Here is a 27,535-nt window from a genome sequence, read left to right as displayed (position 1 = left end):
GTGCTCTTTGCTGTTGCCTGCCTGCCTCCTGCTAAGCCCTGCAGCCATTCTGTAGGCAGAACTGCCTTAACCTTACAGAACGGCTTCTTCAGGTTTCAGCCACAAACAGACAAATAGTGTACAAGCATGTTAACCAGTAATGGGTGTTCTGAGAGTCTTTGACCAGCCTCTGGTCTTGTTCACCTTCACTCCTCTTCACTTCTAAACCGAACAGTCCCAGATTTGTAGCTGAGACTGACAGGTGAGATAACCTTTCAGCGGTTTCTATATGGGAAAACAGAGGGTTGATTATCCTTTTCTGACTTCCTTGTAATTTAATGGATGCCTTCTCTTTGTGGCAGGATACAGATACTGTTGGGAAGAGAGGGAATGGAATGAGGCATTGCGGAGAAGGGCATGGCTGACTGACAAACAGTGAATGGCCATATCACACACTGCAACACTTTGTTGCAGGTTCTGCTTGTCATGTTTTAATATTGATTAGAACCGGCAGTGCCTGCTCCCTTTCAGTGGAAATGTGTAGTTTTAGTATTTTTCAATATCTGTAGTTCTGTTTAATAATGAATTCTGATATCAAACTATTTTTCCAGTATTTCAAATGCCATTAGACAACTAATCTTTTCTAATTTATAATTATGTCAACTTTTTTGTAAAGAACCATATACACTGGTGCTATGTAAATAAGTAAAAAGGTAATATGTGGATAAAAGGAATGATTAGTAAAAACATGTAATATTTTGCTTAATGCTTCAATTGCTTCAAGTATGAAGTAGACATTTCTACACTGCCAATTCTGTATCTTGAATAGATAAAATGGGCAAATATTATGTGGCTATATAAATTAATCACAATGTGTGTGCTTTGCCAAATTTCTGTTTGCTCTTGAATACTAAGTTGAGGCGATGCACTTCCGGAGCTGAAGTCCCATAATATGACTGGGGCATTAATGAGGACCACAGAATGCTGGTAGCAGTTGATTATTACCCAGTTAGCTATAAATTTCAGGGCTAGCTTTCATCTTCTCTCTCTCTCTCTTTAGACCCTTTTAAAACATGGTTTAAATATTTACTCATGAAAAAGCTGGTTGTGCGCTGTTAAAAAAACATCAGAAAGTTGAAAGCATTCTGTAATGGACAAGTAAGGAGTGTAAAAGACAGGGAGAATTGTTATCATTCTTGTGTAAACTTTATAGGGTAAATACAGAATTCAGTGTCATCTGATAATAGCGACTAAAGCTTATGCATCAATTCAATTAAAATAGCAAGTCCAAATAAATCTGCATTTTGTTACAGAGAAATTTTGGTTATAACATGGCAGTGCAAGTTCCAGCTTTTAAACAGAAATTAAAAGAAACAACAATGAATTAATGTGTAATATATTCAATTATTTCCTTGTTGAGGGGATGAGAAATAATGTAAAATAAAGGTAAGAAAATGTAGAAACAAACTTATATTAAATTTTACTCATTTATCTTCTCCCAGATGGGCCTTATCAGTTATTTAAAACTTTTAAAATCAAATGGAATTAATTACATTAAATAATAATCAAACCCTAGAAAAGTCTTAGCAACTTTCCCCTTTCAGACAGAAATAGGTAGATTGAATCAGAAGTAGGAAAATATGACTTTTGCCCAAAAGGCATCCTACAAATTGCTGTATTATGTTTTTTCTTATCTGCTATTAAGCATCAATTTTGAACAAGTATTTTCTGTAATGATCACAGTTGTATCTTCTGCTTTTCCATTCATCCAAGTTCAAGAAAATATTACTGAATGTTAGCGTACTTTAGTGAAGCTTTAGAGGAGTTTTGAACTTCAGGCCTGGGGGCCAAATGCAGCCCTTCAAGCCAGTCTGGTCCTTGAGGCTCTCTCTAGGCCAGGCCACACCCCTCACTGGCCCTGCATCCTTCTCAAGTGCTTTTGCCTAGATGGAATGTGTCCTTGAACTGTGATAATGCCTGAATAGAGGATGGAAAGGTGTGTATGTGTGTGTGTGTGTAGAAACATCTGAATTTTGTTTTGGCTGCAGTGTAGCCAAAGTGTTACCTTTGTTTTACAAAATAAGGGTCACATCCATTGCTCCACCACTTTTTTGTCTCTTGAGGCTCATCTCCCACTGGCATCCAGCCCCTGGATGTTTGCCTACAGGATAATGCAGCTCTTGAGGTAAAAAATGTTATTTATCTCTGCTCAGAAGGGCTATGTTTTTGTTCAAGGTTCCACTCTTCTATTGGAGCAGGAAACGTAAAGCAGATTGAGAGCAACTAAGACATGGGGGCAATGACTCACTGTTTTAATTTTTAAAATTATTTTAAATTGCTTTTATGTGGCGTATTTTATCTTGGCAAGTCATTCTGATACTTTTTCTTTGTATAAAGCGACTGATAAAATGTTGATAATGATGGTTCTTAATCAGTCTATGCTGAGTTTCAGTTGACTTTCACCTATTTTGCTATAGGCTCAGCCAGTCATGTGATTGTCATTAGGTGAGCCCAATTCAGTTTTTTTATCAGTATGACAAATTCAGATCATTTTTGTATTCCTGGACCACTTTCATTTATGTCTCCCAACCTTCTTATCTCTCTGCTCTCTTCCAACTGGCAGCTCATAGCCTTTTATCCTTTCTTTGTCTTATAGGCTTTACTTCTGCTTCCTGATCTCAGTGGCTTTCTCCCCCTATCTATCTCATTCACCCTCTTTCCTTCAGTTCTTGGCCTTTTATAATTTTTTAGGAGGAAACTACTGCTTTTCTTCTCTCTGCTAAAAATATTTTCCAAGGTTGAGAATAGCATTTGACACCAAACTATTGTGGGTCAGATCTCAACCCTACACCAGCAGGAGCAAAATTAATAGAAAAAAAGTGGGCAGTGCAAACATCAGCTTTCCATAGATCTGTTCACCAGGGGTATGCTTCAGGTTCTAAGGCACCTTGCACAGCTCCTTCTCCCCTGGGTTCTCAGTTAATTCCAGTGAGCTCAAAGGAGGCTTTTATGTTATACTGAGCTTTGGAGCTGGCAGAAGCAGCGTGAAATATCTGTGTAGCTTTTGCCTGCTCCAGAGCCTAGAGTGTGATATGACACACAAAATTTTCCTTCACAAGTCCTCTGACATATACTTGGGGGGAAGGGATGGGCAATTGGTGAGAACAAAGAATAGCTGACTGCCAGATCAAGCCAGAATTGGTGGACCCCTGCAACACTGTTAGGTCTGTGCGAAGCCTCCCATTTATTTACATTTATATCCTGTCCTTCCTCCCAGAAGGAGCCTAGGGCATCTCTTCTACCTCGTATCCTGTTTCTTTTAGCTGTCGTATTTCCTGGTCATCTTCCCTCTCATCTTCAAGCATCCTGACCTACGACCCATTTCTCCAACACACACTTCCCCATGGTTTGATTTTGTTCTTAGGGTATCTTGAGTCATATTAAGTTATATAAATCCCGTATGCCTCTGTAAAATTGATATTTAAATCTGGGATAAAGGAAAAAGTTCTAAAAAAAAGTTCTGGTCTAAGACAAGCATCCTGTAAATTGGATTATTTTCTCCCTTGTTAAATGTTAGGCAGTTGGAAATCTGGCCACTTAGTAATCAAATGTAGAATGTAGCATGATGTATTCAATTAAATCATTAGAAAATAACAAACTTTATTGAGGTCATCAAGAGCTGAGTAAAGAACAGTATCATTAGTGGTGGTACCTATTTTGCTTAGTCTTTTCCAATATGGCTTTCTCTAGTCAAGAGATGGATGGGCTCATTCTTATTTTCACTAGCTTGTAAGCAACCATATATATGTTATATAAAACTATATAAAAACGTTGATCTCCTACATTTTTTCTTCCATCATGTTCTAGTATCTGGAATAAAAAATAAAGTATCAATTTTCTATTAGATCTGACTGAGCTGGTACCTGGCTATGGTCTGAAGGCGCATGAGGCCAGCACCCTCCTGAAGCTAAGCAGGGTCAGGTCTGGTCAGTGCCTGGATGGGAGACTGCCTGGGAACCATATGTAAGCTGCCTTGGGTTTCTATCATGAAAAGAGAAGCAGGGTATAAACGTAATAAATAAATAACTATAGTGCTGTTTTGAACTTTGGGACAGAAGATGTTTTCCCAGCACTTGGGCTCCTGCCAAAAACAGCAGCTGCATGTCTAGTTCCCTGCTTCTCTGTAATGTCTAGCATAGCTTTTCTGTGTCCTGACATCAAGACACTGCGTGTTTCTCTGCCCTCATCTCTTTTGGCAGACAGCTTTTTTTCTTGACATAATGTGTTTGCAAGACAGACAATTGCATAAAATTATTTTTATATGAAGCAGTGTGGTGTTTGTTTTTCCCAGCAGTAACATTTTGAATTCTGTGGTTGAGAGGTATCATCTTGTAAACAAATGTTTTCCCAGATATCAAGTGTACTATAGTGGTTTTAATGAAAGTACTCTTGACATGCAAAAGAGACCTTTTAGATAGCTGAAAAAACAATAAGCAGTTTAATAGTGTCATGTTAACTTAAGAGCTATTGCTAATTAGACTGTGAAATAAGAATGTTAAACAAGTGAGATCAGATTGATAACTTAGTTTAATACAAACATCCTATAAATGAATTTAACTGCAGTTTTTCCCTGATTTTTGTCACACCCTTTAATTTACAATGATTACATTGCAAAAGTATAAAGACAGTTAGTTACAACTAAACTGGATTCTAAAACCATGACTTGTGTTCGCTAATGGTTCAATTAAATATTAGCATTGTTTAGTTATGAGAAGAATAAATTTCACATCAGATATTGGAAATTATTTAAAATACCTCAGCCCTTTCATCAAGCATTGTTTTCAAGGGGTATTTTTCACTAACCTTATCAGTTACAACAGTGGATCCAGGCTGGGAGGTTAAAAACCCCTCTGGTGAGAGGTGTCGTCCTATTATAAAGCTCACCAAACACCATTATTTTCATCCTGTTGCATAAGAACACAAAATCTTAAAAGCCATTTTCTTAGGAATATATTCACATTGATTTCAAATGAACACAGTTAGAAATAAACGTGCTTAAGATTACTGCACAAGACTTTTTGTCCCCATGATTCCCATCAAGCTCCTTTGTTAATAAGTAGCTATGTATGGAGGCTCAAAAACACAAGTCGTTGCTTCTCTGGCAACAACCAAGGTGTTTTATTTACAGTGCATTTACTTCCTAGGAGCTCAGAGGTTCTCTGAAGCACCTCAAAGACAAGCAGCTACTTTTGGCCTACTGACTTAACTGCTTCTTCCCTCCAGCTTTTCTTCAAATTGCCTTTTAAAGCGCTGCCTCAATGTTTTTTTCTCTGAGTGGGCCTTGCCCTCCTGAAGAGATTCCACATGACTGAAAGTAGCTCTGCACCCCAGGGATAATTGCCCCATTACATTTACCAAACAGTTTGCATTCTCTGTGCATTCACTCTACTTGTTTAATTTTACCTGGATAGAGAGAAAAAGAAAGTTCCTTTTTATGTTAAAGCTCTAAAGACAGAAGATCTTTTACTGCTCTATTTGTAAAGAATGTGCATCTTTCTGGCTAGAGTTTGCATATATCTTTTGTGTACCGTTCAGATGTCTTACAATGTACATTAAACTGGCTGGTTTCCAAGTTTTACATCAGTGTTTTTAGACTGAAAACTAAACTCCTCTTGTGCTTGAATATCCTTCCACGGACAAATAAATTCAATTATGTGTTTGTTTTTTAAAGATTTTCTAAGTTCATTCAAATTGCAGTCTAGAATTCCTGTTTATCCACATTAAAATATATGTATTGCTCAGGTTCATTCCTTGGGCCCAGAGGGATACCTATAGGATGTAACAGATCCTTGTCTTATTTCTCCTGTCTCATAAAACACTTAAGACTATTGTGACTAAAGAGAGGCCTCTGATATCCTAACCCAGTGCTCCCCACTCTGCTAAGTGAAAGAGCATGGAGCTGTATTCCACCATGACTAGTCTGGAAGGACATACGGGATGCGTGCACAACCCTCCCATTCCCCATACTGGCCTAATATGTATATCCTGGTGCATATACCAAGGGTGAAGGAAGGTGTCCCCGCACTTATAATGCGAGTTGTTTCCGACTCTTAGGGTGACGTCTTGCGACGTTTACTAGGCAGACCGTATATATGGGGTGGGATTGCCAGTTTCTTTCCCGGCCTTTCTTTATGCCCCAGTGTATGCCGGGTACTCATTTTACTGACCACGGATGGATGGAAGGCTGAGTGGACCTCGACCCCTTTTACCGGAGATTCGACTTCCTCCTTCCGTTGGAATTGAACTCCGGCCGTGAGCAGAGCTTCGGCTGCGTTATCGCCGCTTACCTCTCTGCACCATGGAGGATCCTTATACCAAGGGTAGAAAGGGAAAAAATGGGGTTTATGCACTAAAAAGCTCTATTATCTGGAATGCGGGAAGAAGGTGTTAATTTCAACTACAGGGATTGAGAATGTCAATATTTCTCTTAACAGCTTTCTGCAGAAGTTAGTACTAGAAGCAACCTTTCAACTCTTGAGTCAATCTTATAATTAGCATCCTTCTTTGCCAAAGGCTGAGTGTTTGTTTTAGGTATAGTATGTTTGCAAGATATTTAACTTTATCATTACTTTTTATTAACAAAGAGCTAGCTGGTTACAGGTTTAAGTGAACTTGAAATTCCTCAAAGAATGGAATAATGATTGACCTATGGCAAGTGGGTGCTCATTGTGGTTGATCTTATTTATTTATTAGTACAGCTGACCCTTAAAGCCACTTATGGCATTCATACTTTGAATTTAGAAAGCAACATTGAATGCTAGTTAGCGACTAATCTGGTAGATGCAGCTCATTAAACAACTGGATTGCATAGATCTTATCTACACACATTCTGTTGAGCTTGTACTCAGAATTTACTATACCAAACTCAATAAAGGTAGAGAAATTTTCAGTGGCATTTCATCTGTGCCCACATGAGAAAATAACACACCTGAAAATCAGAAATATTATTTTGCCCAGGCTGTACATTTCATATAGTAATATAGGAAGCTGCCTTATACTCAGATTATAGGTCCATCTGGCTCAGTATTGTTTACACTGACTGGCAGTGGTTCTCCAGGGTTTCAAAGTGGAGTCACTCTCAGCCCTGCCTGGGATCCTGTGGATTGATCCCGGGACCTTCTGCATGCCAAGCAGAAGCTCTGCCACTGAACTATGTGTTTAGTTCCATCAGGCTTAAGTCTTTTAGTTCTGTAAGTCTCTATACAGAGGCAACCCAGGAGTGGAGGATATACTGTCTTCTATAGCAGTGCTTCCCAACCTGTATGAGTACGAGACCCCTTTTGAAAGCTCAACAAATTTTGTGACACCTCGCCATGCTAATTGTAATTTTAGTTCTCTGTTAATTGAAAAAATGGTGTGTGGCAAAATCAGATCTCCAAATATCCTTTTTCATTAAAAGCTCCCTGCAGGCAGGGAGGTGTTGCTTTCTTTTCTTAATGCAAAGGTCCAATCAAATACCCCTCCCCCCCACAGCCTGAAGATGTATAGTCCTGTCTCCCAACACTAGTGGGTTACAGTGGTGGGCCAAAGGTGAGATCTTGGCAGTCACGCAAATAAGAATAATTTTTAAAAGGAGGTGGCAGCAAAGCAGGAGCCACAAAAGGCAGGCAGGCTGACTGGCTGCTAGGAAGGGGGAAAGCAGCCTTTCCTTGCAGCCTTTCTTCTTTTGCTTCACGAAAAGCCCTCTCCTCTCATTCTGAGCAAGGGCATAGTCAGCAGCAAGGAGACAGGAGTCTGAGGAGATGGGAGTCAGTGATAGTAATCCCCTGTTCTTCTTGGTACTTCCTGGTAGCTCTACCCTCAGCCTCCTTTGGCATCCGCCACATGTTTTATAGGCAGACGCCTGCCCTCAGTATGCCTAAAAGATGCTTTGCCACTTCAGCAAAAGTCCTCCCCTCTTATTTGGAGCAAGGGGGAGGTGTAGTCTGCAGTGGCAGCGGGGAGCAGACAGCATCCAGGGAATGAAGACTTTTAAATAATAATAATAATAAATAATTCATTTCTTTGCTGTTTGTGCCCCTGCCTGGATTACTTCACGGCCCCCACGTTGGGAATCAGTGTTCTATAGGACAATTCCACACACTGTTCTCGGGGGGGGGGATCAGCAGGATTACACCCATAATTCTATTGAACTACATGAAATTTTGGATCATAATGTAATCCCTAGACAAATTTTATGATTTCTATAAATCGTTGTATACCTCTGAATCCCTGCCGCTCCAGACGTTTGCTCCTGTTTAGATGAAAAATATATCCACAATCACCCAGAAGCACAAAAAAAAATTCTTGTCTCATTGTTTACCCTGGATGAAGTCCTTAAAATTATGGGTGCACTTGAACCGGCCAAGGTGTCTGGCCTGGATGGCTACACTGGCCATTTTTATAAGCATTTTCAATAACAGTTGGCTCCTCTACTGGTATGAGTCTTCAAAAATATTTGAGAAGTAGGGGGTATTCCTCTCTCTCGGACCTGCTCTAAAATTGTCATACCTAAATCCTTTAAAGATGTCAAAAAGGTAGACTTGTACCATCCAATTTCTTTGATTAACAATGATGCAAAACTTTTCACAGATATTCTAGCATCTCATTTAGCACACTTGGCCCCATCCTATGTCCATGGAGATCAGTTTGGTTTTATTAGGCAATGTAAGATTGCTGATCTGATTAGGTGTTTATTTAAAAGTTATTGGGGCCAACACCAACCTCATTCAATGGCTATCCTAACTCTTGGTGCCACAAAAGCATTTGACAGGTTGAATTGGAGTTTTCTTTTCTGTTTTATGCAAATTTGGTCTGGGTGATGAATTTATACAAATGCTCAAATGCTTGCTCGCATATACAGAAATACTGGTGAATGGTATACTTTCCTTTGAGCCAGGGCACAAATCAGGGGTGTTCTCCATCCCTCCTGTTTTTTGCCCTGGCTATGGAACTTTTCACCGAGGAATAATCCAAACATTTTTGGTGTGCAGATTAATGGGGTACAACATGTAATCTACTTGTTCACTGATGATGTTGCTCTTACGGATACTTGGCCCAGAGACTCTTATTTGTGAGCTAATGATGTAACTTAATCTTTATGGCAAGGTATCAGCTTCCAGCATAAACTACCAAATATCAGAATTGATGTGCATCCATGTCCCTCCAGCCATTCAGTTGGAAATCCAGAGAGCTACAGGCTTAAAGATTTTTGAGTCTTACTTTCGTTATCTGGGAGTTATTAAGTTCAGGAGTTAAATTATAGACCATTGATTCAGGAATTAAAAGGCAAGTTAAAAGAATGGGCATGTGTTCACTTATCCTGGATAGTTAGAGTGGCCTCGGTGAAGATATTTTTGCCTAGGCTACTTTACCTGTTTAGGGTGCTTCCCTTATGCATCAGAGATAAAACCTTAAAATATTGACAACTCATCCTTTATCCATGAGAAGAAGTGTCCCAGAATTGGTAAGTCATTTCTTTTTGCCCTCTAAAGGAAGAGGGAATGGCAATACCTGATTTGGTACTATGTGGCCTGTCATCTATAAAATATATTAAGTATCACATGGGTAACCCACTTACCCCCTTGTTAACAATGGAATTTGATCATGATGTGACTATTTTGAGGGGCACTCCTTTTTTAATTCACCAACCCCAAACGTTTGAAACAATTTCAAAATCCTTTTTACTAAGGTCTGGAAGTCTTGGGTCAAGCATATTGCTCCTACAATTTCCCCACTGACACTGATTCCACTTCACCTGCTTTTTTATCACCCTAATAGAGCCCAACTGTTTGCAATCTGGGAGCAAGTATTGCTTTATACTGTACAGGATATTTTAGGAATGTGATGCCCCTAACAGGTCCCCAGCTCCAGAAGGCCTTGGGTGATATCCCATAATGATGGCTTCAGTTGCACCATTTGAGGGACTGATAGCACATTCATTTGGAACAGAAAAGGGTATCGTATCCAAAATTTATATTCTGATGGCAAGTATGATGGGTTCATATGAAAATCTGCAGTGTTTATGGGGATGTGATTTTGGGGGGAAAATTCTTTCTAATGAGAAAGATAGGGGATTCTATGTATTTTTAAATCATTTCTGTAGGGGTTAAAGAACTTATTTTGAAGATTTTCTATCTCTAGTACATGACCCCATGTTTATTAAGAAAAATTAATTCAACTACCAACTGTTGTTGGTGTAATTATAGTGTGAGGCACCTATTTTCATTTATGGTGGTCTTGCCCTAAAGCGTTTTCATTTTGGACAAATATATTTCAAGAAATTGAACTAATTATGGTACAAGAGCTTGCTCCTAACCCTAAGCTTACTTTGCTGTATATCCGTGATGATTCCACTCAATCGCTGAAACATAAGGATTTGACTTCTTCCCAGTTAACTGCTGCAAAATTGAACATTGTGAAATTTTGGAGATCCCTAGACTTGGACTTGATGTAGGACTAGCACATGCAGATGTGACACTTCACCCTTATAGATAAATTGACTTGGTCAGTATGACAGAGAAGGACCCAGACCAATACTTAAAAATTTTATAGTTTATTTTCATACAGTATGCTACCGCTCATGAACATGGATTCCACCCTCCTATAGCCCATGCTACCCCCTGGAAAGATGCTTTTGGTTGATATTTATCATTATTTTCTTTATATTCTGTAAGTCTTGATGATGCTTCTCTCATTTCCTTGGTTGGTTGTATAGCTGTTTGTTGTTTCCTGTAATGATGAGAAAATTAATAAACAGGTTAAAAATAAAAAATCCATGATGTTTTCAAGTTGCAATTGCATAATCATTCTCCAGTGGTCACTAGGACACCCTCAAATGTGTTCCTCCTGTTGCTTGAGGTAAGAAAAATGTTAACACTCCACAGGAAGTTTTCTGATACCCTTCCTTTGGAGTGTCAGTTCCCTGTTTTTGTCTTGCTTGAACAGTACTGGTTTTGCCTAGCTCGTCAGTTCTGGCCTGCTCTTAATCTTTACTTTCTCTCTTGGTTCTTGACTGCTTAGATGTTCTTTATTTGTCTTTAGGTGTGATTGGAAATGATTTTACAATTTACAATAATTAATTGGAGAAAAATATTTAGTGGGTATGTGAGAGTCTGTTGGTTGACCATTCTGTCTGTTAGTCCTGGCTGTCCGTTATTTCCCTCAGTCAGACCTGTTTCCCTCAGTGTGTCAACTGTCCTTAATGAATTGTTTGCCTGATTATTTCCTCTTTAGAAACTGCAATTAACCTTTCCTGTGATTTCAAATAATTATATTTTTAAAAAAACTTTTTTTGTGCTTTCCTGATTTCTGCCTTCGTCATTCTTTCCTGCCTTTTCTAATCATACCCAGTTGGTTTAACTGTTGGCTCTTGCTTGCGGCAAAATGCCTAGAGATTTAAAAAAGGGATCTTCTGTAACTTCTAAAGAGACCCGAAGCTTAGCAACAGCAGCAGGTGCAGCAGCACCGACAGCCCATTGAGAGGGGAAAAGCAGTTGTTCATTCAAACTGCTTTAGCATGCATGGATGGGGCCGTCATTTTGAGAAGAGGAGCAATGAGAAGGCCGCAAAGCACTGGCCCAGTGGCAGCAAGGTGGCAGCAGGCAACAAAAACGTGTGCACCTTGATTGGCCCTGTGTTGGAGGCAATGGTCCACAATACAAAAGAATGAAAATCTATAGGGTTGTGTCATAGTTTGGTATAAAAAAACACCTCACATGAGCATTACTCTTTACTTTTCTGTAGTCAGGCTATTAGAATACCACACTCTTAGGTCTTGTCTGTGAGTGCTCTTGACCATACCAATTCAGAGGTACTAAAGTTTTTGTTGCTGTTTGAAAAGATAAATTTACATACCTAAACCTCAAAACTTAACATGCATGTTTGTAATCAGTTGAAATCATCATGACTTTCTAAGTAAATATGTGTACTATCAGGATGATATCTAGGGTTGCCAGGTCGGAACCATTCAAAAACCTGAGAAAATGGGGGCGGGCCCTAGTGACGTCATGGGGCGGGCCCTAGTGACGTCATGGGGCGGGCCCTAGTGACATCACGGGGCGGGCCCTAGTGACGTCACGGGGCGGGCCCTAGTGACGTCACGGGGCTGGCCCTAGTGACGTCACGGGGCGGGCCCTAGTGACGTCACGGGGCTGGCCCTAGTGATGTCACGGGGCGGGCCCTAGTGACGTCATTAAACATGATACATCGTATCAACCACAGTTGCTTGGAGCATACCATTCAAAAAAAATTCTCTGGAGATTAAAATAGAAATCTTACCTAAAATAGGGTGTTCCTAGGTCCATCTGAAGTGACAAAGTCATTCTTTCTCACAAGCTTAGGGTGATGCAAAATGGAAATGGACTGCCTTCAAGTTGATCCCAGATAGGGTCAGAACCATCCAAAAACCTGAGAAAATGGGGGCGGGCCCTGGTGATGTCATGGGGGTGGGCCCTAGTGACATCATGGGGTGGGCCCTAGTGACATCATTAAACATGATACATTGTATCAACCACAGTTGCTTGGAGCATACCATTCAAAAAAAAATTCTCTGGAGATTAAAATAGAAATCTTACCTAAAATAGGGTGTTCCTAGGTCCATCTGAAGTGACAAGGTCATTCTTTCTCACAAGCTTAGGGTGATGCAAATGGAAATGGACTGCCTTCAAGTTGATCCCAGATAGGGTCTTCATGGTAAGCAGTATTCAGACAGAGGGGGTTTACTATTGCCTTCCTCTGAGTCTGAGAGGCCCAAGGTCACCCAGGGAGCTTCATGGCTGTGTGGGGATTCCAACTCTGGTCTGCCAGGTCACAGTTCAACGCCTTTAGGGAACATTTAATCTAGCTTACTTGCTTCTGGCAAGAAGGGTTTACGTGCCCTCAGGCCAGGCCATTACTGGAAGAAAGAAGCTCAGTGTTGCAGAGATGTTAGATGGGAGCACAGATGGATGCCCCTGAAGGCAGCAACTGTAAACATGCTTATTAAGGAACTAAGCCCCATAGAACTCAATAGGAGTTACTTCTGAGTAGATACGGTTGCAGCCATGTTAAGGACAAGGGAGGGCATTCTAGGCAAGCAGTTGGCAACTGCCTGTCAGCATTGTGCTGTTGCTAAGACTTGACTGGGGATCATCCACAAAGTTATCCATAAGGCACTGCAATTTTATGTGTTGGCTGGCTACTGCAGTGGGTGTCCCCTAATATTTATGGCCATACAAACAGGGTGAGTGTAGGCAGCAATTGCCTTTCTACTTTACGAGGCCTTATATAGGACCGACAGGCAGCAGGAGAGAGGGGAGGACCAGAAAAAGAAAAAGAACAAAAATAAAAATAAAGGAAGAGAGCGCCTCCTCCTAAGCAATAAGCATGTGCACTGTGCAGAGTGCCTGCCTCCGTTTCCCCCCGAAGCTGCCCCACCCAGCCTCGACGCCAGGGCCTTCTGGGCCAGGCAACCTTGGTGATCTCTGGGCTGCTTCAGCCCCGGCACCTCTCTGCCCCCCCCCCCGAGAAAAATCAACTCATTTGAAATGTGGTGCTGGAGGAGAGCTTTGCGGATACCATGGTCTGCAAAACAGACAAATAATTGGGTGTCAGAACAAATTAAACCAGAACTATCACTAGAAGCTAAAATGATGAAACTGAGGTTATCGTACTTTGGACATATAATGAGGAGACATGATTCACTAGAAAATATAATAATGCTGGGAAAAACAGAAGGAAGTAGAAAAAGAGGAAGGCCAAACAAGAGATGGATTGATTCCATAAAGGAAGCCACAGACCTGAACTTACAAGATCTGAACAGGGTGGTTCATGACAGATGCTCTTGGAGGTCACTGATTCGTAGGGTCGCCATAAGTCGTAGTCAACTTGGAGACACATAACAACAACAAATAGCTCCCAAATATCTCCCAAATGTGTCCCTTGCTTCTGATTGCATGGGACAAGAGAGTATGTGACCTATAGCTGTTCATTCACACAATATGCCACCATGGTTTAGCATTACATCTGAACATAACTACTCTGTCTTCAACAGCAGCCAAACAAATTACTTCAAATGCCCATAAGCAAATCAGGATGTGCCAACCAGAAGTATACAGCCTCTGAATGTAGATTCCATTTGCAGCCTGTTAAGGACAAGGGAGGGCCTTCTAGGCAAAACAGACAAATAATTGGGTGTCAGAACAAATTAAACCAGAACTATCACTAGAAGCTAAAATGATGAAACTGAGGTTATCATACTTTGCACACATAATGAGAAGACCTGATTCACTAAATAAGACAGTAATACTGGGAAAAAAGAAGGGAGCAGAAAAAGAGGAAGGCCAAACAAGAGATGGATTGATTCCATAAAGGAAGCCACAGACCTGAACTTACAGGATCTGGACAGGGTGGTTCATGACAGATGCTCTATACTCTATATACTCATATTACATTTCTTGTTGGAGATGTAGTGCCTTTATGCTAAGTGGCTCTCGTAACTGTATTTCTTAGATGCTCCTTGCACCTAATTTCATAGATCTAAAAAGTGTATGTACTTACCTGTATTTAGGCACTACAAAAGTGAATCTGGTGAAAATCCCATCAACTGCTTCCAGCCCACGAGACACTGCTTTAGCTGCTGTTATATGCAGCGCACTGGCCACTGTACTGTTAGCTCTCCTCATCCTTTGTGTTATCTATTGCAAAAGACAATTCATGGAAAAGAAGCCAAGCTGTAAGTTTTTCGTATTATATTTTAACTAATATTGTTGCCTCAGACTTATCACTTTTTTACCTGAATATTCATAGCAAGCATCTTCTATGCAAAGAAAACTATTATTTGAGCTACGCTAACTGTAGTTTGGAGCTGCTTTACAAAATGTTTGCCCCACCTTGAGTGATTATATCATAGCGAAAAATTGTGTGGAAGATGGCTGTGTGAATGAGCTCAACATACACCCGGACGCTGCGTGTCTAGCATGCTTGTTAGTCTTTCTTGACACATGGTGAACCCATCCGCAAGACCATACAAATATGCATGAGAAGATAATATACCAAAAACAAATGTTATTGTGTGAAAAAAGTTCTGTGAATTACTGCTGAGCCAAAGAGTAGCAGGGGGACCATGATTTCCTGTCAAGGAACCAGCAATAAACCATGCTTGGAAGGCAAGAAAAAATACTTCTTATCCATCAACTTTGGATTGCTTTCACTCTGAGCTAAATTTCCCACCCCACCTCCCAAACTGCTGACTAGAAGGAAATTCCATTTTCTTCTTCTGCAAATGATTTATATCTATTATATTTCTAGATAATATAATACTGTATAGTATATAGTTAATTCACATTGTTCTAAAACCTTGACTGTAGACCTAAAAGCAGGAAGATCGGAATGATTAATAACAAAACTCTTACTTTCTGAATAGATGCCCCAGGTTTTGTACATGAATGTGAAATTTTATTAGTTACTAGAGAACACTATGAACATAAACAAAACAGTTTAACAAAACCCAATGTCTTTTTTATTCTTAAGGGTCTATGAGATCACAGGATATTCACTATGAAGGCTCTGAACTTTCATGTTTTGACAGACCACAACTTAATGTGTATGCTCATAGAACATGCTGCCAGTGTCAGCAGGACCCATCACAAATGTGTCGTAAGTACAGTAATCTCGGGGGAGATTTATGGGAGCAAGATTAGTCCAAGCATCAAGGGCATAAGAGATGCAGAGAAAGCTCAAGTGATCAAGTTCTGCAATGATATTCTTAAGGAATTGAATCTCTATAACCAAAAGTTACCATTTGGATTGCAATATGCCATCATAACAAAAACAATTGGTTGTATACTTGTGAATACAGTTCAGTGTATAGATCCTCAAGAGCTTTTTATTTATCTTTGTAATTCTCTCTTTACAGCTTATCCCTTCTTAGCAATTACATTTTATACTAATACAGAGGATGGACCGGAAAATATTATTTATTTATTTATTAAACTTGTATCCTGCCCTTCCTCCCAGTAGGAGCCCAGGGCGGCATACAAAAACACTAAAAACACTCTAAAACATCATAAAAACAGACTTTAAAATATACTAAAACATGTTTAAAAACACGTTAAAACAAAACATCTTTAAAAACAAATTAAAAAAAAAATCTTTAAAAACTTTTTTTTTAAAGGTTTAAAAATATTAATAAGCAATTCCTACACAAACTGGGATACGGTCTCTACTTAAAAGGCTTGTTGAAAGTGTAAGGTCTTCAGTAGGTGCAGAAAAGATAACAGAGATGGCGCCTGTGTAATATTTAAGGGGAGGGAATTCCAAAGGGTAGGTGCCACTGCACTAAAAGTCTGTTTTCTATGTTGTGCAGAACGGACCTCCTGATAAGATGGTAGGAGGCCTTCACCTACAGAATGTAGTGATCAACTGGGTATATAAGGGATAAGCTTCCCAAGCTGTATAGGGCTTTGTACACCAAAACCAGAACCTTGAACTTAGCCCAGTAGCTAATGGGCACATTTCTTCTAAGAGTAGTGGAGAATGCTATATTTTCAAAAGTTATCTGGTACCAGCAAAGAAAAAATAATAAAAAGGTAACATATAATAAATAGTACTACATAAGATTTTGGCAAACGTTATGACAAATTTGTGTCTTAGATTTACTTCTACCAGTTAAGGAATGGAATTCAGCCTCTCTTAGGCCTTAACATGAAGGTGAAACTATGCCTTGTTGAGACAGTTGCACATTATATGCTGCAAATGCAACCTGCACAAAAATATTATAGTGTGGAGTGCTCCTGCCCAGGTTTCCAGCCCCTCCATTATTTCCCCTGTTCCCTGTTTTCAGTCCTCCATTCCAACAATTAATCAGCATTCAGTATGCTTAGGTCTCATTGGGCTGCATTGTTGTTGTTTTATGGGCTAGGAAGGGGCTCTACATTTTTTGTACTTGTGCAAATAGTGCTTTCACTTGTCACTACAGCTTTCATTGACAGATATGCTTTACAACTGTATTTCCTAAATGTGAATATAGAGAACCCTATTAACTTATTAGTTATCTCAGATTTCCCCCAGAATATTGGGTTTTTAAAAAAATTACTACTTGGAGCAAAACCACCAACATTAATCAAGAAAAGGTTGCACACCACTTCTCATTCTGTGGAGGGCATAGGACTTCCAGAGAAATAGGCACGCTCTTGTAATGCTGAGCTAACCCAAGGAACAAACAGCAACTACAATAAACAGTCTTCCACAGTAAACAATCTGTGATGTCTGTCCTGTGCCTCTTCACTTATAGGGAAGGGCAGTTGTGATTGGTGGCCATGGCTTGTTGCTCATATCACCCATACATCATAAGATATTATTTTCCTGCGCTACTACACCTGGCCTGCTTGTAATACTTGAATATATAATATAGGGCACTGTTGGGAAACCTCCAGTCTGCAGGCCTCCCATTTGGTCCATGAACCCATTTTGGTCAAGTAATTCTCACCTGTTTTCAGGTGTGAGACAGGTAAAGATGCAGCTGGGCTGAAAGGAGCTTTGCAGGTGACGTCAATCAGCTGGTAGCTGGTTCCTATGAAGTCCCATGCATTGCACTATGCAATCCCCAATCATCAACTGATTGTCAATACTTGCAAAGTGCAGGGCTGTGCCTTGGTCTGCCTGGCTTGTTTTAAAGCAACACAGGCAAAAAAAGGTCACCTGACGCTTATGTGTCAAATTTGGCCCACAAGTGGTAGGGCTGATAAGGATCTGGCCAGCCACTTGGACCCAGTTCCAAACCCAATATGGGGAATCTGAATTTACAGACTTTGCTAACAGCTTATATTTATTTATTTACTTGATTTGTAGTATGCTGCTGAATAATGATGCCTCCAATAGAAATGGATTTACCTGGTACAGTGCTAATAGTTCTGCTGCTGTAGTCCCATTGTTTCATGAGAGTTGTGCCAGTGTAATACTTTTGAGAACTGGGAATGTAATATTTTTCATCCTTTCTCTGAGGAACAAATGAGCCAAATAGTATTTCATCCAAGAATGGCTAGGTGCCATCCTGTATGACTGCATAGGAGTAACACTGGATCACTTTTAACAGGAAATCAAAATTGGAAATCTTAAATATTAAGATATGACTGAACCACTGTTCTTCAAACTTGGGTCCCCAGATGTTGTTGGATTACAACTGCCGTCAACCCCAGCCAGTTTAGCCAGTGGCCAAGGATGATGAGAGTTGTCGTCCAACAACATCTGGGGACCCAAGATTGAAGAACAGCAGACTAAACAATAAGCACACATAGGGCTGTACCGGGAATCAAAGACCTACACATTGTCAGGTGCAGTTGTGAGCTTTAACTTGTGATATGGAACTTTTATGTAACTCAGGCCTACACTGTAGGACGCTGGGCCCAATGTCCTGTAGGGCCCAATGTCCTGTAGGACCCTGCAGCGTTGCGCTGTGGAACGGAGAGTATTGAGCGAGCTTATGTGTGTGTGTTTGAATCTTTGCTAAGATTCTACCTTCCCTACAAATTAGTCAGACAGAGGCTTTAAGCTTTAAAATAAGAAATAACTACTTTATTCTGGAAGTACATGTTTGATAGGAAAGAGTCCTATATCTAGCTAACTAGCTAAGTTGGAGCAGCAAGCACTGAGCCCAGTGCTCGCCCTCATGCTGGAGGAGAGGGAGAGACAAAGGAATATGTCTGCTCCCCTCTCGAGAGAAAGAAGAAGACTGGAAGGAGGAAAAGAACTGGGATCAACATCCTTTGCATATCGGTCTAGCAGTAAGGAAGACACAGCAGGAGATCAAAGGGATAGGGATAGCCTAGCAACCAAGAGGTCTCCTCTCTAGCTACCCTTTCTAACCCCATGCAGCCTCAACCCAAGTTGGAGTTGAACCTCATACATTCCAACATACACAACCCTTTTCCCTGCCTCCCCAAAAAGTGCCTAGATTGTATGAGTGAGGCCTCTGCAAGCATACACATATGAATCTTCTTGCACATTGTTTTCCATGGATGTTTCATTTCAAAGGTTTGAGAAGAGCTTAAATTTGTTAAGATATGTCTTTATTTTTTTAGGCCCAGTGCATTTGATTCCATCCCTGTGCTGTGATGAGACATGTAGTCTGGAACGCAGCTGTCATAGGTGCCCTTTTCACTCTTGGAATACACTTCATGAAAGGTAATTCAGGATTTTTCCTAGTGTCCATTGCTAACTATTTTCTCTTAGCTAATTTAATATTTATTACAGGATATTCTTATTCCAAAAGAGTAATGTGAACAACTTTGAACTGCTGACAACTGTTTTCTCCCAGCTTCACGGAAAATTCATCTTTATGTAATAAAATCAATATTACTTTTGCTCTGAAAAGAAAATCTGAGGGCCAATTTCTATGGTGTGAATGCTAGCAAGTTAGGTTAACTATCTTTTACGGTGGGTGTTCCTATTCCCCTTTGAAAACACTGAGGTGATTTCTTAGTGCTTGATACATAAATTAACGTACATACTCATTCTAACAGGCATCTTGCTTGAAAGAGTGTCATTGCCAATAAACAAAGTTCCAAGGATCTTTCAAAATGATCATGTTTAGAGTTGCTTGTTGACTCTGGTGCAGACTCTGAGAGCCACACCCAGGCCCTCTTGGTCCCTGGCTGCCTGGGGAAGGGAGATCTGGCCACAAGAGAGAGTAGCCCTCTCTTTGCACCCTCCCACTCCCCGTTTGTGGTTCTTGCTGCTGCCAGATAAGGATTTATAAAGTTTAAGGAGCCCACCCCTTATCAAACAGCTTCCAGACTTCCCTGGGTCTGAAGCCTCTTGTGATAGCTTCAGACTTGGGTGGTGAAAATAAAGAGAAACCACACCAGGTTTATAAAAGAATTTACCAGAACAGAATAAAATCACCGTTTATGACTTCTTGTGACCTGCTGGGGTGGGACATATGATTGGCAAGGGGAGTTTTTATTAAGGAATAGCTGTCCTGGAATTCTTTAGAACAAGGTGGGTTCTCATTGTGATAAGGTGCCTGGGAGACAGGAAGAAGTTTGCTGAGCCTGGAAGGAAGACCTCAAGGAACAAAGGGATGTTCATGTGTAAGGAATTCTACTGAGGGCCTGGTGAATCTAGGGACTGTTTAGACTAGGGCAAGGGGATTGCATTTAACCAGCTTTAATTCTTTTTTGCTCCAAAAAAGATATTCTGGGGCTTTCCTGTCATTTCTCCTGTGACACACTTGGTGGCATTTTTGGGCCTTGCATCTCTTTCTCTGTAACTTTTGCTGGCTTAAACTCCACATTTTTCTAATTGTGTCCCCAGGCCAAGTGATTTGGGCAGATTAACCCTACAACGTCCTAAACAGACATGTACAAACATTCGTCCCCATGTTAAACAGAGCATTTCCTTTAAAAACAGTCCATATTATCAGTCCAGGACAGCACAGCAAAATCCAATTTCTTCACATAGACATTTTATCTTAAGGTAGCACTTTTGTTGCATGGATATTGCATTTTTGCACCACTGAAGCTATATCATTTTGTCATCTAACCCTTTTGCCTTGTAGTCCATTACAGCTGTGAGTGTGGTATGAAACATGGTTACACATCACAGGTTATATTGGGTACTTCCTACTGTAGTGCTAGTCACATAAGGACAATAGTTCTTACTTCAGTTCTTGATTTGCAGTGACCTTACTAAAGTTAGCTATCATTTCCTATGACTTTTTGCAGGAATTCAAATTCTGTTGGGGAAATGATTCCAGCATTCCTTGGTTCTCTTTCACATTCTACCTGTGGAGATCTTTCGGATGCTTGGCCCCTTATCCAAAATCCAGCTTGTTGTGATAGTATTTCTTTCTGTGAATCACACCCTGACCTAACAGGAGAAGATGAAAATTCTTTCAGCCTAGAGACTGAAAAAACAGGTATTATGGATTCAGATGATGAACAGGATTTAAGGGTACTCACATCTACAAAATCTCATTTTGGAAGCTTGACAGAATCAACTGAACTTTCCAGTAAGACTGCTCCCAGTATCACTGCTTCATTAAATCAGTTCTTTGCTGTTAAACCACTGTCAACAACAGAGCTTGATGGAACAGTTACTGATTCTACAAATTAATGGCCAGGTAAGAACAAAGCAATAGTTGTCTAGCAGATAGAGTGCTATGTAATATCATTTTAATGATTATTAACATTGTCTAGGATATTTTTCCTTGCCCAGTTGAAATGGATGTCTCAAAAATCCTTGACTACTAATTCTGACTTCTTTTGTATATATCTTACATACTTCAAAAAAACTAGAGATTTCCACGAATTGAAACAAATTCCAAATGCTTTTACATGCTCGCCTGTTTCCTGTGAGATCTGTTTCTAAATTTAAACAGAAACCACAAACTCTTACAACAATTAGCAGAGGAAATACAACCACAGACATTAGGAGAAGTCAATAGCACTCTCTGTTTTGTACAAATTGGGATCAATATCATGATCTGTCTCAAATATATGAGGAATGAAGATGCCGTACTTTGGTTTATGAAATTAAAGACATGATCCATTCCTGATCTTCATGGAAGTATATCTCAGTACTCAAGGGTGGCTTCACTTTAGGTCTCATGGGAATCCTCTTTTCCCTCTCCCAGTCAATTTCCAGGCATGCATAGGTTGTTGTTAATAATTACAATTGCTGCTAGTACTACATTTATATCCCACCTTTCCTCTAAGGAGGATCCTCCGTGGTGCAGAGTGGTAATCTGCAGTAACGCAGCCAAAGCTCTGCTCACGGCCGGAGTTCGATTCCAACAGAAGGAGGAAGTCGAATCTCCAGTAAAAGGGGTCGAGGTCCACTCAGCCTTCCATCCATCCGTGGTCGGTAAAATGAGTACCCGGCATATGCTGGGGGGTAAAGAAAGGCCGGGGAAGGAACTGGCAATCCCACCCCATATAAATGGTCTGCCTAGTAAACGTCACAAGACTTCACCCTAAGAGTCGGAAACGACTCGCACTATAAGTGCGGGGACACCTTTACCTTTACCTTTTTCCTCTAAGGAGCTCAAGGTGGCATACATGCTTCTCACGCACACAGACACACTTTTCTCATTTTTCCTCACGACAACCCTGTGAGGTAGATTAGGCTGAGAAAGAGTAGACAGGCCCAAGGTCACCCAGTGTGCTTCATGGATCAGTGAATTGCTGCACACTAGCCATTATTACAAGAAGTGGCTAGAACACATCTCTCGGATCTTGCTCTCATGATCTTGCTGTGCATGACTTACAAAATAGGGTGAATATTTGGCCTCCCTCTTAAAACAAAGTTTAAAATCTTAGTCTGGTTCGTATAGACATTCATTCTAAAGTTTATGACTCAGTCCAACTCTAGTTGCACACAACTAGTCACATGTCAACAACTAGTGCCTTAGATGAGGGTATGCACCCCGTCTGAGCATCTGCAGTTAAACTTGGCTCGCCTGGATGAGCATTGCTTCCACATCATTTGCACATGGACCTCCCTGTTTTTAAATTTAGATTATCCTGCATTATTTTTGAACAATATGTATATTATACACTTCATATCTACATTTTATTTATAACTTTAAAAAGAAAGTGTCTGTGGCTGTCATGTATATTTGTAGTCTTATAATGTGTAGGAATTGTATTTAAATAAGGTACTGTGACAAGATGGTGGCAACTGCAGGGGTGACGCCACTTTTCTGGACAATCTCACTTGAGAGGGAGGAAGTGGCAGAGACTGAGTGGGGTCATCAGAAGTGGATGCTGTGACACTTTGAATGTACAAAGGCAGCTGTGGAAGCATTATAGAGTTGCTCTGTAGGAGGAAGATTGAAAATATTTTTCTGTCTGATGTTTCTGATTATACTTGTCAGGGAAAATAATTTTTTTCTAGTTTGGTTAGAATATAATTAGTATACATAAATGTGGTTCCAGCGATAAATAATAAAATGGCAAGGGTATTCTTTTAGGACAGTGACATGTAGAATGTGGCCAGTTGTAGGCACATCGTTTCTGTGCCTTTGGTTTACACCTGCCATCTTGCTTTCTTTTAGGAATCTGAAGGACCTTTCCTGGCAGCCCTTAAACTGAATGCTTCCCCACAGGCTTCTCTTTTAATGCTTGTGAATGGAATGTGGCCTGGATCTCGATGTTACAAGGTTTCTGAAACAGCTGAAATAAACTGGCAGCATTTCAAAGGTCTCGAGCAGTTGCACTAGAAAGACAGCAGCTGCATGGAAAACTTCAAGGAGCAGCTTGGTAAAAGACCAAAGGCAGATCACGCAACTCTGTCTCTTTGCTAAACAGCGAGCTTCTGCATCTCAGTGCCACATAAGGAAAGTTTGGTGGACTGATCTCACTGCTAAGCAGATTATGTCAATGTAACGAGCAATTGAATGGCATTTTTGAATGCGTATGGCTACTAACAGCAGCAGGTGTGTGTCAGGGGTTTGGCCACTATTCTGTTGGTAAAAGGAAGCATTTAATAGGATTTTCAGCAAGCTGTGCTGAGTCAATGTAGAATGTGCCAAAAATCCAGCTTTTTTAAATAAAAAGTTGAAAATGCAGTGCTTTCTTACACTTTGTTGTGAACTTGGGAACTATGGGATCTGCCTGTTGCAGCACACTATGCATACATATTTGTGTGTGGGAAAACATGCTGTGAAAATTGAAAGACTGTACTAAAGTGCTTTTTGCACAGTTATTTACAGTGCAACCCTAGCAATGTTTACTCATAGAGCTAAGTCCCATCATAGTCAGTGATGCTTATTCTAGATACGTGTGCAGTTCTGACATGGCAGCAGCCTTCCCTGCTAAAAGATGTTAACTCCAACCTCCCGTTAAATATTTCTCCTTTTTTTTTTTTTTTGCATTTTCATCATGGTGTGCTAAAACTGTGGTCACTTTGACAGGAGAGTTAAATACTTTAAAGTCCTATTGACTTCACTTGAAATGCTTTTTAGTATTGCTGACTCTCGCAGTATAGTCAGTGGAACTTAAAAGTGTTTACTTTTGACTAAACTATACTCTGTAAGTTTGAACCAAATAAGTGAGACTTTCATGTTATACTGAGTGGAGAGTGCATTAGAATCATACAAAATAAAATAAGGCTGCATTCTCATACGCACCAACTTGGGAAACAAGTCCCAGTGAATTCTGTAGAATTTAGCTGCAAGCAAACATGCATCTGATCCACTTACTATAGAAAACTTGTTATGTTTTTATACACTAGGGAAAACCAGCACATAATTTGTACATTTTTGCATGAGGAACTATATATGTGTGTAAACTTTGTGAAGGAAAAAAAAGTAATCCAACCTGCATTTCAGTATTCTACAAAACTGTTGATAGGCTATGCGTAAAGACTACTATTTACCTATGTAAATTGCTTTCAAAATGACTTCTTGTCATATTTTTTCTCACTCTAGTATGTGTCCCATTGGAATTATTACTAGATTTCTCTACCGGCACACTAAGATCAAATGTTTAAAATGAAGCAAGAACAGGATTTTAAAATGTGTATATTCTGTAAATGCAGTTTACAAAATGTTTGATTTAACCAAATTGGTCTTGATTATGTTGCCTATGGCAAGCAATGTTGTATATGCCGATATAAAAAACACACACATACACTGCTAGGGTGCTTGCTTTTAAAAAAAAATGTTTTCTCAATATTCTTTTACATGCAGGAATTCAAGGGGGGGGCCTGTAAATTACAATTTTATGTACATGTATATATATTTTTCTATTTGTTAATAAATACTCATTTAAATACTGTTGTTGTATAAGTGTGTTTCAAAGTCTGGATCTTCTCTTAAATCATTATTGGATGCTTCAGGCTAGCTGTTTTGAAACAGAATATTGTGTTTTAGAAATCTACATGTAAAACCATCTCAGTGAGATTCTGCCTCTTCTTAGCCTATTTTTATTTCTTTAGGCTGTTAGACTGATCCATGCTTCCTTTGTGGCTGCTTCGAGAACTGGTGCACAGCAGGGAGGGGGAAGGGAGATGCTTCTATCTTCTCAGTCAAGATGCGCATCCTCCACCAAACAGAAAAATAGCATAACTGAGTGGAGGATATACGTGTGCATGCACGCATGAGCTGGAAGTGACAATGGATAAATTATGAGTCCCTTGCACTTTTGGGGTTATATTCAGATAAATCCTACAGAGTAGACCCATTGAAATTAATGAATCTAAGCTAGTCATATCTTATTCACTTTAATGGGTATACTTTGAGTAGGACTAGCATTGAATACTACCCCTTATGTTGTCACTTTGGGTGAATATTCAAAGCAACCCTGTGTTTCCACTTCTTCAGCTGTGAGCGTTCAACTGCTTTTCTCAACTGGAAACTTGGAAGAGGACTCGGATCTGCTCATTAATCATTGTCATACAAAAGCAGTGCAGATAATGAGAAAATTGTGTATAAAATGGTACCAGAATTTGTAATAAGGGGCAGCTTTCTGTCCTTGAGTGCATATTCCTTCCCTTTAAATGGAAGGCTTTGCTAATGAGCAGATGCACACTAACAGGTTTGGGATATGAAAGCATAACTATCAAATGTTGGTAATACCTACACGTACAGCTGAAACTGGACAATAGATATACTGTATGGACGGTTGATGGCTTGGGATTTGTTTGAACATATTTCTGCTATATGGACCTTGCTACCTATATTGAATCTATGGTTTCCTCAACTGCCTTGCATGATACTCAATGAGTGCCAGTGTTGTATTGGACAAAATGTCTAATGGAGTGAGGCCAGGGACACCCAATCAAATTCCCTGTCAGACCAGTGAAGTTCCCTGGCCAATCTTAGGCCAGTCACCCACCATCTCTCAGCAAATTTGCATCCCAAGATTGTGAGGAGAAATGGGAGGGGAATCATGAATGCCATCCCTCAGCTCCTTGGAAGCAGGACAGGATAAAGCTGTTGTTGTTGTTGTTGTGTGCCTTCAAGTCCATAATGATTTACAGCAAACCTATGAATCAGCGACCTCCAAGAGCATCTGTCATGAACCACCCTGTTCAGACCTTGTACGTTCAGGTCTGGGGCTTCCTTTATGGAATCAATCCATCTCTTGTTTGGTCTTCCTCTTTTTCTACTCCCAAAGCTGTCATAAATAGATAAAAACACTGGGCTATCACCCAGGGGACCATGTGGCTTTCAGGTTTGTGGAGTGTGCATGGCCCCAAGGCAGTTCTTAAATCACTCTCAATGCATAATAGGGCTCCTGAAGATTGCAAGAACCAGCCAGTCACCACAGATATCCCTTTCCCAGGCAAAGTGTGGGAGCATGTGGTTGCCCTATGACAGAAACTGATTTGGATCCATTAAGCTGCTCTGGATCTATTTCAATCTCATTTCCCACCAAGTTTTGGCAACGGAACTCCCTTGGTTGTCCTAGGACGGAAAGTGCTACTCTGTTAATCCTGAATCTCTCAGTGGGCTTTGATACCATTGACCCTGGTATCCTTCCTGGGTTGGGGATTGGGAGCATTGTACTTTGGTGATCCAATTCTTACTTTGAAGGCCAGTTCGATATTACAAAATGTTGCATCAAACCTGTGGCATTTACAACAAAGGATCCCTCTGGGTTCCATTCCCCACCCTTCCATTGTTTAGCATCTAGTTGCTGAGTGAGGTCATCTAAGAATTTGGACTTTGATATCCTCAGTATGCTGATGACACCTAGTCTTGCCTTTTCCCAGCTAAGTCAGGAAGTGTTGACCTGGGCTGTGGGCACACTAGTGGCTTCAAAAGCAGCAAGAATGGTTTTTCTGGCTGTGTTTTGAAGAGACTCTGCCCTCAGTGGGACACATTTCCCTTCTCGCTGCTGGTGTCAAAGCTTTCAGGACCGCCCACAGCAAAAAGTTGGGCCAATCACTGTTTCTGCCTGGGCCCACAGCAAAGTGTTTCCTTTGTCCACACATGGAGGGGCAACAGGTCAATCTACCAATCAGTTGTGAAATCTGTCTGAAGCTGAATTTTTTTAAAAAAGCACTCGAGCTGATTTGACCAGATTTTAGAGTAGAAAGGGGCAGCGCATGACTTAACATTATGTGACCTAATTTTCAGTAAACAGAGGTGCAGGCGTGCTGGAACCAGCACAAGAGTAACTGTGTCTCTATCCCTGGTGTCTGAGAACAATAATGGATTGGATGTTCAATGTTGAAGCAGTTGGAGATCAGTCCTGACAAGATGGAGATGCTATTAAGTGGTTGTCTCCCCAGGGAGTTGGGGTTTAGATAGTTCTGGAATGGATTGTACCTTCCCTGAAGGATCAGGTGTGTAGTCTGGGGGTGCTGGTAGGCTCATTTTGGTCACTTGAGACTCAAGCAGCATCAGTGTCACAAAGTGCCTTTTATCAGCTGAGGCTGGTGTGCCCCAAACAGTGACCCCTCCTGGATATAGACATGCTGGCCTCAAGTGACCCATGCCCCTCTGCTGGACTGCTGTGATACACTCTACCTCAGACTGCCTTTGAAGACAGTTTGGAAATTGCAGACTACACTGCTAATGGGAACTTTT

At 40.4% G+C, this 27,535-nt stretch overlaps 1 protein-coding gene across 4 annotated transcripts in view; it reads left to right on the top strand.

The window, feature by feature from the left end:
- Positions 1 to 24,774, top strand: part of TNFRSF19 (TNF receptor superfamily member 19) — a 66,673-nt gene extending 41,899 nt beyond the window's left edge. For 3 of the 4 annotated variants that reach the window (XM_061629586.1, XM_061629585.1, XM_061629587.1), the window contains exons 6-10: positions 14,567 to 14,731; positions 15,529 to 15,654; positions 19,077 to 19,179; positions 20,721 to 21,118; positions 23,054 to 24,774. In XM_061629586.1, coding sequence (XP_061485570.1) covers positions 14,567 to 14,731; positions 15,529 to 15,654; positions 19,077 to 19,179; positions 20,721 to 21,111 — 785 coding nt within the window. In that variant the 3' untranslated portion in view covers positions 21,112 to 21,118; positions 23,054 to 24,774. The remainder of the gene's footprint in view (positions 1 to 14,566; positions 14,732 to 15,528; positions 15,655 to 19,076; positions 19,180 to 20,720; positions 21,119 to 23,053) is intronic. The other variant, XM_061629588.1, reaches the window with a different exon arrangement.
- Positions 24,775 to 27,535: the final 2,761 nt, after the last annotated feature.

The sequence above is a fragment of the Rhineura floridana genome, chromosome 5 (assembly GCF_030035675.1).
Source record: "Rhineura floridana isolate rRhiFlo1 chromosome 5, rRhiFlo1.hap2, whole genome shotgun sequence".
Lineage (NCBI taxonomy): Eukaryota > Metazoa > Chordata > Lepidosauria > Squamata > Rhineuridae > Rhineura > Rhineura floridana.
Note: the sequence above shows the minus strand (reverse complement) of the source record. Positions and strands in the feature narration are given on the sequence as shown.